A 20,099-nucleotide genomic window follows, 5' to 3' on the forward strand; every position below is an offset into this window, starting at 1 on the left:
TATTTTATTGCTACTGTACTTATGATACCTGCTCGTGATTATGGTTCTCTTCTTTTTATCAGTGAGTACATGTAATGTACCGGATTTTTAGTATAAAAGTAAGTGTAAATAAAAATAGTATAAGATACTATTTTTATTAGGTTTAAAGAAGTAAAATATAAGTCGGAAACGACTTGTGCTGAGATCGGAATGAAAACAGAAGATTTAGAATTTTCTGTAAGAAACGGGGCTGATCTTTTAACAGAAAATTCATAGTGTCAAAAAATTATGAAAATCTGAGAATATGTCGAGATTATTTTTATAAGGGTAGATTTAAAGTTTCATGTCATTCTGACACCCGAAAAGTGAAAAATAAAATCCGACTGCTATCTGCTAGAGATTTTAGTCGGTAGAACTTTCGGTGACCAAAATGGTCCAAACTGAAAAGTTAAGATATTTTTCTTCTTATTAGCTTAAACCAAGCCTGACTGTCAAATTTGAGAGAAAACGGACATTCAGAAGGGCTCCGACGAAAAGGAACAGTTTTTTGGCTGCTAAACTGAAATTGTGCTAATGTTAATGTTGTGGGGGACTTTTATAAAAAAGGGTTTTTGACCCTTTCTTATTCCTCCCACACCCAACACACACACATATGGAATAGAGGAGAGAGAAACTCTCCCCCTCTCTCTCTAGATATCTCTTTTCTCTCTCTAGATCTCTCTCTCAAATTCGTGGCGTTGGCGGAGAGCGAGCTTGGGAACGTGTTGGGAGCGACGGTTCGAGTCTTCGTGCACCCGGTTGAGCGGCGTGCTTCCGACTCGGCGTTCGCAATTTGATGAGTGTTAGGATTTTGGTTAAATCCTTAATACTTGATGTTCTATTAGCCTTTAATGTGATGTTAGCATGTTTTCTCCATTTAATTTGGATTATTTGAAGTGTATGTACATGCTAGGGTTTAGAATGGGAGTTTTGGAGATTAGAAGGTTTTGATCTAAGATAACCCCATATTTCTCTAATTGAAGGTTAGAGATGAGCCCCTAACAACTCTAAGTTGAGAATCGACAAGTGTTCGGTGATCGATTGTGGATTCGAGCCGAACCGGATAGCGTGTGTCGCGGGGAGGCCGATTGCAAGTGTCGACAAACAATCGAAGAGCGTTACGAGGTGGGTTGTGCTCACCGAAGATATTAGCTCGCTTCCATATCGAAGCGAAGTGAGAATTATCGTTGATGCATATAATAGTAGTTAGTTGCTAGATGAATGCACGAATTAAATGCTAGATGAAGGCATGAAAATGATGCTATATGAATGGATGAGATGCTTGACTACCATTGGATGACAAAAACATATGTATGTTGACATATTGTAGAAATGCTAGATGAAATGCATGTTAGCATATTTTGGATTATGCTAGATGATATATATATGTATTATAGGATTGTAGTTGTTGGATTTCCATTCCTTATACTTTTCTAGTTGATATCATATTGTGAGATGGACACATGATATAGTGGATATGTAAGGAATTGGGTCTTGACATCGGAAATCCTATAGTGCCGGATCAAGAGATGAACTTGATGCAAGTGTAGCGACATAACAAGTGGCATGTAAATCAATGTGGTTGAGACACTTACAACATAATGATGTAAACGAGTGGCATTTGAATCTAGTGTAGTAGAACACTATGGCATTTGAACATAAGGATAGTTAAGTTCCCGAGTGATTGTAAACCGTAGTTGGTAGGGTATCCTCAGTGGGCGAGGATTGGATCATACTCATAATCTGTTTTGAGCTTGGCAGTGGCCGCTCCACCCAAGCAGTGCACTCCGGAGTTGTCACACGAGGGGCAGAAGTAGTTATCCCGCAGGCGGTCTCAGGTGGGGTAAAAGCGGGGTAGCTTCTCACCTATCAGATTTGAAATGTGAGTCAGGTGGGATAAAGCGGAATAGCTCCCCACCTATGGGATTTGAGATGTGAGTCGGGGCGAACCTTCGGGTGTGACGCCCCAACTTCCCAGGGGGTCACCCATCCTAGGACTACTCTCGTCCTAGCACGCTTAACTCTCTTAACCTCTTGGGCCTTGCCACCACCCAAAATGCTTAAGCCGGGTTAAGAGTTTAGCCCTATTATATCTCATATATAGGACTATCCGGGGTCTCACAATCTCTCCTCCTTTAAGCCCTGACGTCCTCGTCAGGCTCAGACTCACAAGTACCAGGCGATGTGAGACTCATCTCGCTAGCCCGTCATCCAGACCCTGGCTCAGCCGAGACTCATCTCACACTTCCGGCTGGTAATTGGCTCTGATACCATCTGTGACGCCCCAACTTCCCAGGGGGTCACCCATCCTAGGACTACTCCCGTCCTAGCACGCTTAACTCTCTTAACCTCTTGGGCCTTGCCACCACCCAAAATGCTTAAGCCGGGTTAAGAGTTTAGCCCTATTATATCTCATATATAGGACTATCTGGGGTCTCACATCGAGTTAGCCAAGTTGATTGGGTGACAAGCATATGAGCTGTAGTTGAATCCCAATAGAGTGGATTTAGTATCCCAGTTGAGTGGATTTAAGGCTGAGGTGCATGTGAGACGTCCTTCACCTCGAGCCTGATTTTACGCGGTACTCCGCGGATGATTGACTCAAGACCGAGTCGAGTAGATAACTTTGTAAAAGTAGATGAAACCTTATGAGTAGAATGGTCATTGACATGAATCTAAGATAGAGAAAAACTTAGATGTCGATTGGATGAGCTGTGGATAGCGAGACAAAAAGTAGAATTAGTAAATCGACTTACCTCATTGCATATTGAGTTGCATGATTTGCATTATTGCATGTTGTGAGGCATGAACATAATAAATGTTTGTTGCATAACTTATCTAATGAAAAATATATATATCTGTGGATATTTGTTGGACTAACATGTTGTAGTGCCTCCTTCGGATCTGGTGGGTCGAGCTCTTTTCTTGGGTGGCCGTACCCACTGGAAACTATGGACAATAGTTCTTACTTCACGTGGTTTTGGGGTTTCAGGTTCACACGCGAGCGGCGCGGCAGCGCGAGGAAAGGACATAGCTCCGTAGATAGCGCCCTACCACAGAGACCAGAGATAGCATTACCTCGAGTCGGCGTAGCTAGGGGTTGTAGAAAGCAGAAAATAATGTTGTAATAATATCGATTATAATTAGAAGTTAAATGTGGATGCAAATTGTAATATGTAAAATCTGGGATGAATGCTTGTAATAGTATAGTTGTATTTATGTTTTTGATACTTATGCAATCCTTGCTTGATTATTGTCCCTGGTTGGAACCTCGCGCTTTGTATGGATTGTGACGCCTAGGATGTACAAGGGAAACTCTGTCCGTTCGGCGGTCTGTCAGCGTGCCCAAATCCGACCAAATAGGCGGGTCTCGGGGCGTGGCAGTACACCTCGCCTTCGTCGGCTTGCGGTACCGAACATGTTCATTTTTTAGGTGACACAGGCGGTGAGGGTCAGGACTGTGCGTGAGGATGATACTAGATATCTATGTTCTAGATCTATCTGTTGATGATATTTATTATTCTTCTGCTAAATTAGTTTAATTCATTACTAATGTTTAAATAATAATGAATGTATGTGGATTATCATTATTTTATGATCATTAAATTGTTTGTATTGTGTGGTTGTATGTGTGATTAATTTTGTATCTGGTGCTACGCCGTGCATGTACAGAGGAGACTCTGTCCATTCGTATAGGGAATCTTATATCCATGTGGCGGTTCTATGTGTGTCCGCAGGGTGTCCTCAAAAGTGTTCAAAAAAAATTATATGTTTTTCGCTATTTGTTTCGAAAATAGATTTGCATGACAAATTAAGATGGTATCAGAGCAAATTTCAACCACAATCAACCAAGTTTAGGATGACCAGTAGGATAACCTAAGGCTTATAGGCACGTGAGAGCGCGGGGTTATTGGGATTAGATTCCGGTGTTTTAGTCGAGATTTAATAGTCTCAAGGTATATGATTCTTTTATTACCCCATGATTTGTGCTATAGGTATATGGCCACTTCTTTACCTTGTGTTAGTATTACGTGTCGGCGCTAACTCATATTCTTGCCAAAAGTTGTGGTGGATTACCAGGCAGGCTTCGAGTGGCAAAGCGAGATTCACTAAGTATAGCCACTTATTATCAGGTGGAGGCCTTAACGGGCCAGGTGACAGCACTTATTGGGTCTATTATGCAAATATGAGTGCATGGGCTGCCTCGGGTAGTGTAAGGCCATTTATTGTGACCCTCTAGACTAATTGTCAAAGTTATTGATACTCTCACGAGAATGGAATTTGGTTTTCCGAAGTGTTTTCCAACGAAATCATCGGCAGAACGTGGTTATTGATGTGGGGTCCACTTTTTATTAATGAGGATGCCCCCGGTTTGCCGCCGAGCTTTGTTGGCTGGTTTCTCTCGCAGTCTCGAGTTTCTAGAGATAACGGGTGAGCGGTGGAGGGTTTCGGTGCTGAAAATGGCATTTTCGAAAATCCGGAACGGCACTAAGTGCGCTGTTATATGTCTATATCTGTTTGGCATGTGTTTGCTGTCCGAACACCTGATTTGGTGCGTTTTGGGACACCAGGTGACTTGAGATATACAACGGTACCTTTCGGGATACTTTGTTGGGTTCAGAAGTGTTCCGGTGGATATTTCGGAACTTTCGGTGGTTCTGGAGTTGTGTGTTTAGTTTTTTGGAGTCGAGTCGGTGGACCTTGACTTGGTGGGTCTTTCGTAGGTCTAATCGACGTCCCTGCGTGCGACGCTACGACAGTTTTAATTAGGTAAGTTCTTCAATCCAAAATCGGTACAGTGGTGCTAGCTCGGTGATGTTCTTCTCTTACCATTTTTTATTGCTTTTGCATATTATTAATGAGCGTTACACCACTAGACTTTCAGTTATTTACTCTGCTTCTATTCTATCATGTGTTAGTAGTAGGGTGGTGTATGATATATTGCATGATCTCTATCTATGAGACTTGATTGGTCAGTGTTAGTTAGTTCGGTGACATGGGTGATAACGTTTGGACATGTGTTAGTTGTTGACTTATTCTCGGCTATTTGCCGTATTGTTGACTATTTTGAGCATAGTGCATTGATCGTCACAGGTCATGTAGCATGTCACGTACACTAGTGGTTTGGCCACCGTGTAGGTGTTCTTTTTCAAAAAAAAACAATCGTTTCCTCGACCCATGAGCCCCTTGCAAGGTGCTAGTTGGGGTTATGTGCCGGTGGGTAAGCATACTGTAGCACTGCCTGCGGTCTTTAGACTAATATGGCGAGGTGTTTGGATATCTATTTTACATACAATTGATGCATATATTTATTATTTACAGTATCGGTAGATGCTTACTATTGTTCATATCTGTATTTCTTTACTCGCTACTATACTTGTATATCTATCTCTCCTTGTTTATATTCTACTCGCCAGTGAGTACATTTGTAACATGCCGAATCCCCAGTAGGGTGTACTGAACTTATGTCAAATTGATAGAACTGTGGTAATGGACATTTGGTAGAGGTCCGTTAAGTGTTCCGAATGCTTCGGAATAGTTTAAATAGATGTTTTGACCTTGGAGAGAAAAGTTGGAAAATTTCCAAGCTAGTCAGGCTGGAAATGCTCTCGGGGTCCGAACCCTGGCTGTAGGGTCTGGACCCTGAACCCGCAAAAAGTTGGGTTGGTCCAAAATGTTATTGTTGTGAGGGGCTTAGGTGTAATTGTCTTTGGGAAGGCTTCTTATATGGGTTCTATGCCCTAAGCCCCATTTCCCTCACATGTGAACCAAGAGAAGAAACTCTCTTTCTCTCTCTAGAAACTTCTCTCACTCTCCACTCTCTTTCTCTCTCTGTCTCCTAGGGTTTGCTCCAAGGGTGGAGTTTGGAGAAGAAGGAAGCTTGCTTGAGTAAGAAGCTAGCTCTTGTGCTAGGGGTTGAGGAGAAAGCTAGAACTTGAGGTGAGTTCATGTGAATATGAGTTAGGGTTTGGTTAAATCTCTTCTAGTTATTGTTTCTAGAAGATAATATGTTAGAGAAACTCATGAAACCCTAAAGAATTTGGGTTGTGAAGCATGTGTAAACCCTAGGCTTGAAATTAGGGTTTTCTTGGTTATGAGGTCTAAGATAAAATTGATCTCTTGTGGCCCTAATTGGAGTATAAACCAACGCATTGGGAGACTCGGATTGGGGTTCCGACAAGCCTACGTCGAGATATTGAGGGAAAACCTCATTTCGCCTTCGTTCGTCGTGGGTCGAGAGAAAGCGGCGACCATAAATCGTGGAACCCGAATTCTAGCACCCTAGCATCCCTACGAGGTGGGTGGTGCTATCCGAAACAGTTGGATTTCTCTTTATGTCTAAGTTACCATTTGAGCAGGCATGTGTATATGTAGGATTCATGCATTGTAGAGTTAAATGGTAATATGTTGGTACTTTTTGCATGCTTTTGGTATAAAGATGCATATGAATTGGCAATGGAACATTGGACAATTGTGAACCCTATAGATGTATGAATTGAGATATGAACCTAGTCAAGGTAGAAAATATGGTGACATTGTGACAAATGATTGAAATAGCATCTTGTGGCGTTGAATGCTAATGAATGGAACACTTTGTGTGTTGTGTCATTAGTGGACATGGCATTCTCATGGTTGTGGATTGGATCATACTCACCTATAGTCTTATGCTTGAGGGCGGTCGCTCCCCCTAAAGCGATGAGCTCCGGAGTGGTCATCACTGGGTAATAGCGGTATCTCCCGAGAAGACGGTCCTGTCGGGTCGTAGCGATATCTCCTCGTGTAAGGTAATGGATCCTCGACGTGTAAACCGAACTTCGGTTGAAATTGACCAAAGCTTGGTTTTGGATGCTTCAGAAAGGCCCGAATGCGTCAGATTGGCTCAAAAGGGTGTTAAGGGGCCTTGGAGAGCAATTGGGTGAAGCCCCAAAATTTTTTCGCAGAAAAGATGCTCTCGGGGTCCGAACCCTATGCAGGGTCCGGACACCGTAGTCGAAATCTGCCCAGTATGGGCAGTATGCAAAGTGAGTTGTGTGAGGGGTTTTATGCAATTGTATTTGAGTGGGGTTATTTGAGAGGGGTTGTGAGCCCATTTCTCTCATTCCCTTCGTAAGATATTGAATCCTCGTCGTATTAAATCACTTTTGGTCAAATTGACCAAAGTGTAGCAAGAGAGATGATTAGACATGGTCTATTCGACATTTCAACAATGTCGGAAGGGTCAAAGTTGAGTCCCAAATGAGATTAGCGAGTTTTAGCATTGCTCGGCACGAAATAGAAATGAGCACTGCCAAAAACTGCTACCTGAACACTGCGTACCGGTGATGGCTTAGGTGGTACCGGTACCAGGCAGGCAACCCGAGAAGGTTGCTCTCGGGTTTGGCCATTGTGTGGCTGCGTACCGGTACGGCATCAAGGCAGTACCGATACTCCGTAACAAATTGAGGATAGCAGCTCTCGAGTTTGGGCTGTTGAACAGGGGCGTACCAGTGACGCCATCCCGTGTACCGGTACCCTGCACTGCGAACAGCAAAATAAAAACTGCTGCAATTATAAAATGTTGGAGGGCTTAAATGCAAATGTGGGGACATATAAAAAGACCCCATCTCTCTCCTCTTCCATTCACAGCCAAAGAACACCCTCCCTCTCATTTTTCTCTATCTTTCTCGAGAAACTCTCTCCCAAGGTGGATTGAAGGAGATTGGAAGAGGATTTGGAGGAGATTTTGGAGCTTGAAGGTGGATCTTCATCTTCTTCTTCTTCTCTAGCTTGGAGAAAGAGCTTAGTTGAGGTAAGCTTCTCGCCCTTTCATGGTGGATTGTTAGGGTTTGGCTTAGATCTCTTAGAATACTTGGTTTTGATCTTCCTACATGAAAGAAAACCTAGGAGAGACCTTGGAATCTCATGTTGGAACCATGTTGTTCATGCTATAGGAACCCTAGGGTTGGATTTGGCGTTTTCATAGATATGAGGGTTATGGTTAAATTGACCCTATGTATCTTCAATTGAAGGTAAAGCTAACGTTGTGGGCAACTCAAATCGAAGTTCCTACGATCGGATGACGAGTAATCGAAGAAAAGGACCGTTTTTTCTTCGTTTCAGCCTAGAGGGCCGAGACGACGTCCAAAAATCACGAAATTAAAATCCTAACATCGCGACATCACCAAAAGGTGGGGGGTGCTATCCGAAGCCATCGAGCTTCACTTTATGTCTATGTTGTTTTGTTGACCATGCATCTCATATATGTCGATTATGCATTATAGGATGTTGTAGTTGCATTTCTATTTCCTTATATGCTTCCTTGATTGAAATACCATTGTGAGTTCAACACATGTTATATTGGATGCGTAAGGATTGGGTCTTGATATATAATCCTATATTGCCGATGAACTTGATAGATGCAATGACATGACGAGTGGCATGTAAACTATAAATGTGATGACATGATGAGTGGCATATGACTAATGTAGTAGAAACACTTATGGACATATGACATGTGAACTTAGTGTAGTTGAGACACTTGAACATGAACATTAGAATAGTTGAGTTCCCGAGTGTTAGTTAGCCTTAGTTGGTAGGGTGTCCTCAGTTGACGATGATTGGATTATACTCATATAGTCTATTTTTGCTTGGCGATGGTTGCTCCACCCAAGCAATGAGCACCGGAGTTATCACACTAAGGGCAGATGTGGTTGTCCCGCAGACGGTTTTGGGTTGGTTGAGCAGCTGAGGCTACTCACCTATGGGATTTGCACGGTGAATCAGGGCGAACCTTCGGGTTAGCCAAGTGGATTGGGTAATGAACTTATGAACGACATACTTGTTGAACATAGTAGCATGATAGTTGATTTCATTATTATGTAGTTCTTTCGTTCATTTACCTTGTTGAGATATACTAGCATGATAGGTGGTTTCATTGCTAGGTGGACACTTCATTAATTTACATTATTGAAGGCATAGTAGGATAGTATATTGATCGTAGACTTCATTACTATGTTAGCAGCTTTCATTATCATATCTATCTACTTATGTCTGCTTAGACCTAGTGAGAAGATCGGCGGGGTCGGCAGCCGAACCCACTGGGAACTATTATTAGTTCTCATCCTACTTTGTTGCAGGGCCGAGCTCGAGCGGACCGGGCGAGAATCGTGGTACGGGCATAGCGCCCTAATAGTTAGCAGCTTTCCTTATACATTAGAGTATCCTATGTATTTTGTGAGAGGTTAAGGCTATAGATGCGTGAGTGAGACGTGGACCTATGCCGGGTGGCGGAAGTTGAACTAATTGGGTATAATCGCTAGTATGTCTCTAATGATTGATAGAGATGGATTCAAGTGGTATTAATTCTCGACTTGAAGAGGTTATGTTGGCGGTCGACAACATGACACTAAGAGTTGAGAATAAGTACGCTTGTGTGCTTCCGCCGGATTGGGTGTCGAGTTGTTTATTCCTAAAATTGCGTAGGGTCGTGGGTTATGATAATTAACCTAATTGTTGTGTTTCAGGAGCTATGGCACCAAGGGGATGCCCCAGGACGAGATTTACTCCGGCGCCACCTCCCGAGGTGCCTAAGCAATCAGGATCAGAGGAAGTGCGGGAATTGCGAGCACAGATTGCTACGATGGCCGGCGCGATGCAGTGCCAAGAGGATCAGATAGCGAGGTTGCAGGAGTTGGTAGCCCAGTAGGCGTCGGCTTAGGCAGATGTTGAGCGACCTGCGCCTCCTGCCGTTGTACCTAGTGCGATGGAAGGTGCAGCCACGGCGGCTATGCCGGTTGCAGCGAGGCCCACGCCGGCGGTAGTAGCGACGGGTTCGGGAACTTCAAATCCCGATGGTACGGCTATGGCGGCGGAGAGGGATCACGTACTTGTGGCCCTCGTGATGTTCCGGAAGTTTGATCCATCGGTGTTCGACGGGGAGAAGGTCGAGCCGTGGATGGTCGAGTTGTGGATTGACTCGATGGAGACCCTTTTCGAGGATCTCTACACTCTGGAGAAAGACAAAAGTACACCTCGCCACTCATTGCTTGGAGCGGGCGACGAAGGTGTGGTGGAAGCGAGTTAAGCGGGACCGGTCTTCCGACCTTTCGTCGTTGTCGTGGGAGGAGTTTCGGGGCTTGATGTATACTAACTATTTCCCCGATAGCGAGAAGCAAAAGCTTCAAGACCAATTCCAAAAGTTGAACCAAGGAAACCGCTCGGTAGGAGAGTATGAGCGAGAGTTCTCACATATTATCGATTGTGTCTCCGACGTGGTGCGAGACGACAAGGATCGAGCCGATTGGTTCGAGCAAGGACTCCGGCCGGATATCTACAAGGCGGTTCACATTTTAAAGCTCACTACCTTTGCGGAGGTGCTTGATCGGGCGTTGTGGGCGGAGCATGGTAACGCCTATGTCCGTGAGGAGCGAGAGGTGTCCGAGAAGGACGGAGGAAAGAAGTGGGCTCCAGGTGGTTCTGGAGGTCAATCCAAGTCGAAGTCGAGGAAGCCTCCGAAGTACCCGCGGACACAGTCGTAGGGTCGTGGGGCGCAGCGGTGTGTCATTTGTGGTGGAGACCACCGGGCGATGCATTGTGAGCAACGCCAAGGGAAGTGCTTCGAATGTGGTCAGGCGGGGCACGTTAGCCGTTATTGCCCAAGGAAGACCTCGCCTGCCCCGTCCGTCGCATTGGCTCCGACAACTCCGGGACATTATGGAGAAGCCCCACTTGTTGCCATATCTGCTGGACGTGCCATGGAGCCGCGTCAGCCCGAGATGACCCGGTCGGCCCTGAGTGGACAGGTGTTTGCCGCTCAAGCCGAGGAACCTATCGAGGCTGAGGAGCGCAACGTCGTGGCAGGTATGGTGTCACACCCCGAGACCGCCAATTTGGTCGGTTCGGGCACGTCGAACAGACGCCGAATGGACAGAACCTTCCCTATCCATCCAAGGCTAAACAATGAGATCATGTACATTTTTGTCGCCCAGGATGACATACAACATATATGAGGCACCACAAGTGCGATACAAGCAAAAGCAAGAATCACAAGTAAGCATACAAATGAACAAGAGAGAGAGATTCTAGATTTACATTTTTCCTCCACATTCACATTGGGTTTACGTCACCAAAATGGATACATCTTTATTTACAATTTCTTCTCATGACAGAAGTATGCATACAACTCTCCAAAAGCACCCTCACCAATATACATTAGGGATAATTACCTTTGTACCCCTCATACGTTTGAAAATATCTGATTTACCTCTACTTTTTTTTTTCTTTCTAAAATACCCCTCATATGTTCTACCGTTATTGCAAAATACCCCTACAGTTATCTCCTGTTAAGTTAACTTGGGTTAAACGTGAGTTAAATATCTACCACAGTTAAAAAAAAATTAAAATACCAAATTTGCCCTTAACTTAAGGGCAAATAAGAAAGGTTGGTGACGGTAGAGGGGTATATTGGAAAAGACCAAAAGTCAAAATACTTTTTATACCCCTGACTTTAAGGGTAAATAAGAAAAAAAGTGATGGTGGAAGGGTATATTTGAAAGGGCAAAATAGTAATTTTATAGAGATAACAGAGTTACTTAACAGATTTTAACTCTAGGGGTATATTAGAAATAGGTTGGAACGTAGGAGGGGTATTTTTAATATTAGCCTTCTAAGAGGGGTAAATCGAAAAGTCGGGAACTCTTCAGGGGTATATAAGCAATTGCCCCTATACATTATCATCTCTCAAGTACATAGGTGATCTAATGCAAAATAGGAAAGCAACTATCTAGTTGGGGCGCTATGCCCTTGCCGCGATCATCTGCCGGTCCGCTCTCGTGAGTACCTGTACTCCAACACCACATGGGGTGAGAACTATTGTCCATAGGTCCCAGTGGGTTCGGCCGCCGACTCCGCTAATCCTCCTACTAGGTCTAAATAGGCATGAGTAGATAGACAGATAGATATAGAAATGAAATTGCTAGCATAGAATAAATTCTACTATTATTCTACTATGCCTTGATCAACATAATGTAATGAATGCTAACTCTACATAGCAATGAAATTCAACTAGCTTTCTACTATGCTTCAACAATATCATAGATAAGATATGCATATAGCTAGGAAAATCTACTAACATGGCCCTAAGTTCATGCCATGGTATGAATGCGTACTCTACAATGCCATTTAATCACTTGTTATTCAATCTGCTTGGCTAACCCGAAAGTTACGCCTCGACTTACTTCTCAAATCTCATAGGTGAGGAGAATCTGCACTCGCACACCGAGACCGCCTGCGGGACAACTATGTCTGTCCCTAGTGTGACATCTCCGGAGACCACTGCTTGTGTGGAGCGACCACCCCAAGCGAAAAACAGATTGAGGGAGTATAATCCAATTCTCGTCTACAGAGGATACCCTGTTTACAAGGGTCACAATGCTTCTACCGCACTTGATTCAATGTCTCATTGGCAAATCGAAAAAATCTACTATCCCTAAGTTCATGCTATAGTGTTTCTACTACACTAAGACCAAATGCCACTTATTTATGTCATATGTTTTCCAAGTGTCTACTACTACACTAAATCATATGTCACTCGTTTATGTAATCATATTTATGTGTTTCTACCACACTAATTGACATGCCACTCGTCTACATAAACATATCATCCAAGTTATTACTTAATCTTGCTACTATAGGATCCAATGTCATATCCAATCCTCATGCAACCACAAGAATATGTGTTCAACCCACAATTCTATTACTACTATGGAAGCATGCAAGGAAATATAGCTACAATTACTCAACATATCCTATAATGCAAGATTACACATATACATGTATGCTCAATAATAGAACTTGGACATAGAGAGAAGTTCAACTGCTTCGGGATGACACCCCCCACCTTCTGGGGTTACCAAGATGCTAGGGTTCCGTTTTTGTGATTTTTGGACGTGGGCTCGGCGCTCTAGGTGGAAACGAAACCAAAAACGTCATTTTCTTCAATATCTTCGTGTAACCTCGTCGGATCGCCGAACCGACTTCACCAACGCGTTAGAATACCTATCAATTAGATTTATATAAGCTCAATTTAGATCAAACCCATATACTTGCAAAAACTCACTTTTGGAACCCTAACATGCTACTATAGCAAGAAACCCAATTCCACCACTATATTCAAGTAAATAGCATGTTAAAATCACCTAGGGAGTCATCCAAACCCATTTCTAGAGTATACAAACCTAACCCTAGAAATCCACCATGAGAGCTCCAAGAGCTTACCTCAACAAGCTCCTTCAATGGTGAGGAAGAAGATGAAAATCCACATCCTAGCTTCCTTCTCCACCAATCTCTCCACCAAATCCATCTTCTTGCAGAGTTTCTAAAGAGAGAGGGAGAAAAATGAGAGAGAGGAGAGAGTTCACTGCTGTGAACAAGAGAGGAGGGGTTAGGGTCTTTTTATAAGCTGCTACATTTGCAATAAAACATTCCACTTCATTTTATTTGCAGCAGACCGCCCCTGCTGTTCGGGGCACTGCGTACCGGTACGCGGGTTGGCGTCACCGGTACGCCCCCTGTTCAACTACCCAAACCCGAGGGTTGTTGTTCTCGGGTGGCTACGGGGTACTGGTACTCTTTGGATTTTTACTAGTTTAACGATTACGCAGCAGCCAAACCCGAGAGTTGCCTTCTCGGGTAGCTGACCTGGTACCGGAACGCACCAGGGGTGTCACCGGTTTAATAGCCTTAAACTCTCAAACCCGAGAGCTGCTGTTCTCGGTTGCCTGCCTGGTACCGGTACCACTCCAATGCATTATCGGTTAATAATGCTCTAGACTGCAATTTCGCATTGTTTCGTCCCGATCAACGCTAAAACCTTTTAATCTCTCTTCAATCTCAACTTTAACCTTTCCAACATGGTTGGAATGTTAAATGGACCATGTCCAAACATTTTTCTTGCCACGCTTTGGTCATTTTGACCAAAAGTGGTTTAATACGACGAGGATCCACTTTCTTACATATGGTGTTAATAAAGGGAGTTTGAACTAGGGCTATGTTTGATACAGGTGCAACTCATTCATTCATTAGCCGACCCTTTGCACAAATGCATGGCATAGACATTCAGTTGAGTAGGAGTACTTGGCGGGTTGAAGCCCCCGAGCGTGCATTCGTTATTAGAAAGGAGTGTTTGGCTTGTCCGGTGCAAGTGGGCCACTGGATTATGCTGACACGGTTACTGGTGCTCAAGAGGTTAAAGAATTTCGATATAATACTAGGCATGGACTGGCTCTCGAGATACTATGTGACCATTGATTGCAAAGACAAGTTGATAACTTTTCGTGAGCCGGGACAAAAGGAGTTCACCTATTGAGCATGTAAGAGCTCGCTCTTCGCCATGATGGTGTCGGCGTCAAGGGCAAGGAAGCTAGTTAGCAGCGGTTGCGCGGCTTATTTGGTGACCGTTGTGGAGCTTAATAGGGAGACCCCGACGCTTGAGGATATTTTCGTGGTTCGGAAATTCCCGGATGTGTTTCCCGCGGAGTTGCCAGGATTGCCACCGGATCGGGAGATCGAGTTCGTGATAGATATGGTTCTCGGGACGACGCCAATTTCGAAGGCTCCATATCGAATGGCACTTGCTGAGTTGATAGAGTTAAGGGCTCAGTTGCAGGATTTACTCAACAAGGGGTTTGTAAAGCCGAGTGTATCACCTTGGAGAGCCCCGGTGCTATTTGTGTAGAAGAAAGACAGATCCTTTCTCTTTGTGTTGATTATCGTGAACTTAACAAAGTCATGGTTAAGAACAAGTACCTGTTACCTCGCATCGACGACTTGTTTGATCAGTTGCAAGGGTCGCGGGTTTATTCGAAGATAGATCTTCAGTTCGGATATCATCAGTTGAAGATAAAATCGGAGGATGTACAAAAGACCGCGTTTCGCATGCGGTATGGACATTATGAATTCACGATCATGCCATTCGGGCTCACAAATGCCCCGGCAGCGTTCATGGACTTGATGAACCGTGTATTCAAGGTTTACTTAGATCGATTTGTCGTAGTGTTCATAGACGACATATTGGTCTACTCTCGTAGCAACGAGGAGCACGCGAAACATTTGAGGATTGTGCTACAAGTCCTTCGGGAGGAGAAGCTCTATGCAAAATTAAAGAAGTGCGACTTTTGGCTCAGTGAAGTTGCATTTTTGGGACATGTTATTTCCGAGGGCAGAGTATCTGTTGACCCGAGGAAAGTTGAGGCGATCAAGGATTGGCCTCGCCCGACGAATGTAACGGAAGTCCGTAGCTTTGTTGGCTTAGCGGGCTATTATAGACAGTTTGTTTGTAGAGGGTTTCTCAAAGATTGTTATTCCACTTACCCGTCTTACAAAGAAGGGCACTAAGTTCGTATGGAGTGATGACTGCGACCGGAGTTTCAAGGAGTTGAAAGAAAGATTGACTTCGACTCCGGTGCTCACTCTACTGGTTAAAGGTGAAGACTTTGTGATGTATAGCGATGCATCCTACCAGGGTCTTCGGTGTGTTTTGATGCAAGGAGGGAAGGTGATCGCTTATGCGTCCCGTCAGTTGAAAGGCTATGAAAAGAACTATCCCGTCCATGATCTAGAATTAATGGCAGTGGTCTTCGCACTTAAGCTGTGGAGACACTACTTATATGGTACGCATTGTGAGATATACACGGATCACAAGTCTAAAATACTTGTTCACACAGAAGGAACTTAATATGCGGCAACGGCGGTAGTTGGAGTTGCTAAAGGATTACGATGTTACTATCATTTACCACCCCGGGAAAGCTAATGTGGTAGCTGACGCGCTTAGCAGGAAATCGGTGGAGAATCTTGTGATGTTGGTCACACATCAAGAGCCGTTGTGGAGAGAAATGCGGCGGCTTTATCTTGAGATTGTAGCTCCGGAGGTTCCGGCTATGCTTACGGCTCTCGTTGTCCAACCGACCTTGTTAGAGAGGATTAAGAGTTTGCAATCCGCGGATCTGAATCTCCAAAAGGTGCGGCGTAATATCGAGAGTGGGTGTAGTGGTGATTTTAATGTAGACACCGATGGCGAACTTCGGTATCGGAACTGATGGTGTGTGTCGGAAAATGAGAAAATTCGAAAATTGATTCTACAAGAAGCGCATCGATCTCCCTATAGTGTCCACTCGGGCGGCACCAAAATGTACAAGGATTTAAAAATGCACTATTGGTGGCTGGGAATGAAAGGTGCTATTGGACGTTATGTGGCACAATATCTTGTGTGCCAACAAGTCAAGGCGGAGCGCCGATTTCCGGCGGGGAAACTCTAAAGTTTACCCATTCCCGTTTGGAAATGGGAGGATATAGCGATGGACTTCGTGGTCGGATTGCCCCGGTCGTCGGGTGGCCACAATGCTATTTGGGTAGTGGTGGATCCCTTGACCAAGTTGGCGCACTTTCTACCGATCCACACTACTTGGTCTGGAGACAAGCTAGCCCAAGTTTATCTTGATGAGGTTGTGAGACTTCATGGGGTTTCAAAGTCGATCGTGTCGGATCGGGATCCCCAGTTTACATCACACTTTTGGTGGAGCTTGCAAAAGGCACTTGGCACGCAGCTCAATTTTAGCACCGCATTTCATCCTCAAACCGACGGTCAATCGGAGAGAACCATTCAAGTGTTGCAGGATATGTTGCGAGCGTGTGTCATTGATTATCGGGATGGATGGCATGATCACCTAGCGATGGCCGAGTTCGCCTACAACAATAGTTATCAAGCTAGTATAGAGATGGCACCGTTTGAGGCTCTCTACGAGAGGAAGTGCCGATCTCCTATACATTGGAGCGATGTTGGCGAACGAGTGGTTTTGGGTCCCAATGTGTGGCGAGAGGCGGAGAAGAAAGTCCACCTTACTCGCCAAAGGTTGTTGACGGCGCAATCTAGACAGAGGAATTATGCGAATAGGTGCCGGCGAGATCTTGAATTCGCAGTGGGCGACCGCGTCTTCTTGAAGGTATCACCTATGAGAGGTGTGAAGCAGTTTGGAGTTCGAGGTAAGTTGAGTCCCCGATACGTTGGACCGTATGAGGTGCTAGAGCGGATTGGAGCGATAGCATACCGGCTTGCCTCGCCGCCAAAGCTTGCGAGAGTTCACAATGTGTTCCACATATCTAATCTTCGCAAGTATATCCACGATCCCGAGCATGTTCTTTCGTATAAACTGCCGAACTCCAAGAGGATATGACATATGAGGAGTTTCCGATATCAATTATAGCTCGAGAAGTGCGGAAGTTGAGAAACCGTGAGATTCTATACGTCAAAGTTCAGTGGAGCAATCATGATGATCGCGAAGCCACGTGGGAACGTGAGGACTCGATGAAAGAGCGCCATCCTCATCTCTTCGAAGGTTTGAGTTGAGGTATCAGTTTATATTAAGTTGAGTTAAGTTTCAAGGACGAAACTCCTTTTTAGGAAGGGAGGATGTAAGATATTGAATTCTCGTCGTATTAAACCACTTTTGGTCAAACTGACCAAAGTGTGGTGAGAGAGATGGTTGGACATGGTCCATTCGACATTTCAACAATATCGAAAGGGTTAAAGTTGAGTCCCAAATGAGATTAGCTAGTTTTAGCATTGCTCGGCGCGAAATAGAAGTGAGCACTGCCAAAAACTGCTGCCTGAACACTGCGTACCGGTGATAGCTTGGGTGGTACCGGTACCAGGCAGGCAACCCAAGAAGGTTGCTCTCGGGTTTGGGCTGTTGAACAGGGGCGTACCGGTGACACCATCCCGCGTACCGATACCCTGCACTGCGAACAGCAGAATAAAAACTGCTACAATTATAAAATGTTGGAGGGCTTAAATGCAATTGTGGGGACATATAAAAGGACCCCATCTCTCTCCTCTTCCATTCACAGCCAAAGAACACCATCCCTCTCAGTTTTCTCCCTCTCTCTCTCTAGAAACTCTCTCCCAAGGTGGATTGGAGGAGATTGGAGGAGGATTTGGAGGAGATTTTGGAGCTTGAAGGTGGATCTTCATCTTCTTCTTCTTCCCTAGCTTGGAGAAAAAGCTTAGTTGAGGTAAGCTTCTCGCCCTCTCATTGTGGATTGTTAGGGTTTGGCTTAGATCTCTTAGAACACTTGATTTTGATCTTCCTATATGAAAGGAAACCTAGGAGAGACCTTGGAATCTCATGTTGGAACCATGTTGTTCATGCTATAGGAACCCTAGGGTTGGATTTGGCGTTTTCATAGATATGAGGTTTATGATTAAATTGACCCTATCTTCAATTGAAGGTAAAGTTTACGTTGTGGGCAACTCAAATCGAAGTTCCTACAATCGGGTGACGAGTAGTCGAAGAAAAGGACCGTTTTTGCTTCGTTTTTGCCTGGAGGGCCGAGGCGACATCCAAAAATCATGAAATTAGAATCCTAGCATCGCGGCATCACCAAAAGGTGGGGGCTACTATCCGAAGCCATCGGGCTTCACTTTTATGTCTATGTTGTTTTGTTGACCAAGCATCTCATATATGTCGATTATGCATTATAGGATGTTGTAGTTGCATTTCCATTTCCTTATATGCTTCCTTGATTGAAATACCATTGGGAGTTCAACACATGTTATATTGGATGCGTAAGGATTGAGTCTTGATATATAATCCTATATTGCCGATGAACTTGATAGATGCAATGACATGACGAGTGGCATGTAAACTATAAATGTGATGACATGACGAGTGGCATATGACTAATGTAGTAGAAACACTTATGGACATATGACATGTGAACTTAGTGTAGTTGAGACACTTGAACATGGACATTGGAATAGTTGAGTTCCCGAGTGTTAGTTAGCCCTAGTTGGTAGGGTGTTCTCAGTTGACGATGATTGGATTATACTCACATAGTCTGTTTTTGCTGGGCGGTGGTCGCTCCACCCAAGCAGTGAGCTCTGGAGTTATCACACTAGGGGAAGACGTGGTTGTTCCGCAGACGGTCTCGGGTGGGTTGAGCAGCTGAGGCTCCTCACCTATGGAATTTGCATGGTGAGTCAGGGCGAACCTTCGGGTTAGCCAAGTGGATTGGGTAATGAACTTATGAACGACATACTTGTTGAACATAGTAGCATGATAGTTGATTTCATTATTATGTAGTTCTTTCACTCATTTACCTTGTTGAGATATACTAGCATGATAGGTGGTTTCATTGCTAGGTGAACACTTCATTCATTTACATTATTGAAGGCATAGTAGCATAGTATATTGATCATAGACTTCATTACTATGTTAGCAGTTTTCATTATCATATCTATCTACTTATGCCTGCTTAGACCTAGTGGGAAGATCGGCGGGATCGGCGGCCGAACCCACTGGGAACTATTATTAGTTCTCATCCCACTNTAGTGGTGCATAGAGCTGAGGTCAGTAATTGCCCACTGAGAACTATAAATTATAGTTCTCACGCCCTCTTTTTCTCGATGTTTTTCAGAGCCTTCCACGCAGGGTGAGGCCAGGGATCGCGGGAAGGGAGTTGCTTCGAGCTAGCTTCCTTCGAGGACGAGTTGTTAGGTGGTCTACCTCTCGATATTTACTTGTCTTACCGAGAGGTTGAGGGTTTTGCCAGTGTACTAGAGACCACCATTTTTGTATTGGAGACAGATATTGTACTACTTATGATTTCTTTTATTGTCTAGCTTTACTTTGGTGTAGATGTTAGAACTTTACTCGCTCTGATATCATTAGTTGCTAGTTATTTCACTTTCTCTATTTGTTCTATTACTTGCTTTTATTTCCGCTTTTATTCTAGACGCCTTATATGTGTAGACATATGGCGGGTCTGGGTACGCTACCATGGGGGCCTCCGCCGGTCCCGAGGTGTGACATAGCGTCCTAGTAGTTAGCAACTTTCCTTATACATTACAGTACCCTATGTATTTTGTGAGAGGTTACTTTTGGAGAGTCATACATATATGTATATATCATGAGATGAACATGTAAACTTAATATATGCATTTTGGAGATAAATATGTAACTCAATGATGTAAATGGTTGAATGAAAATGTAATAGCTAGTACTCTCTCTCTCTTTTGCTCTTGCTTGTTTATACTCACAATTAATTAT

General features: G+C 44.1%; 2 protein-coding genes across 2 annotated transcripts; both read left to right on the plus strand.

Annotated features, from left to right (window-relative positions):
- On the plus strand, positions 10,137-10,535 carry LOC109717978. Its single transcript, XM_020243976.1, has one exon. The coding sequence runs from the start codon at positions 10,137-10,139 to the stop codon at positions 10,533-10,535; it is 399 nt and encodes a 132-aa protein (XP_020099565.1).
- On the plus strand, positions 10,584-14,362 carry LOC109718053. Its single transcript, XM_020244085.1, has 2 exons — positions 10,584-10,857; positions 14,058-14,362. The coding sequence occupies exons 1-2, from the start codon at positions 10,584-10,586 to the stop codon at positions 14,360-14,362; spliced, it is 579 nt and encodes a 192-aa protein (XP_020099674.1).

Source organism: Ananas comosus, linkage group 1, assembly GCF_001540865.1.
Source record: "Ananas comosus cultivar F153 linkage group 1, ASM154086v1, whole genome shotgun sequence".
In the NCBI taxonomy this organism is placed as follows: Eukaryota; Viridiplantae; Streptophyta; class Magnoliopsida; order Poales; family Bromeliaceae; genus Ananas; species Ananas comosus.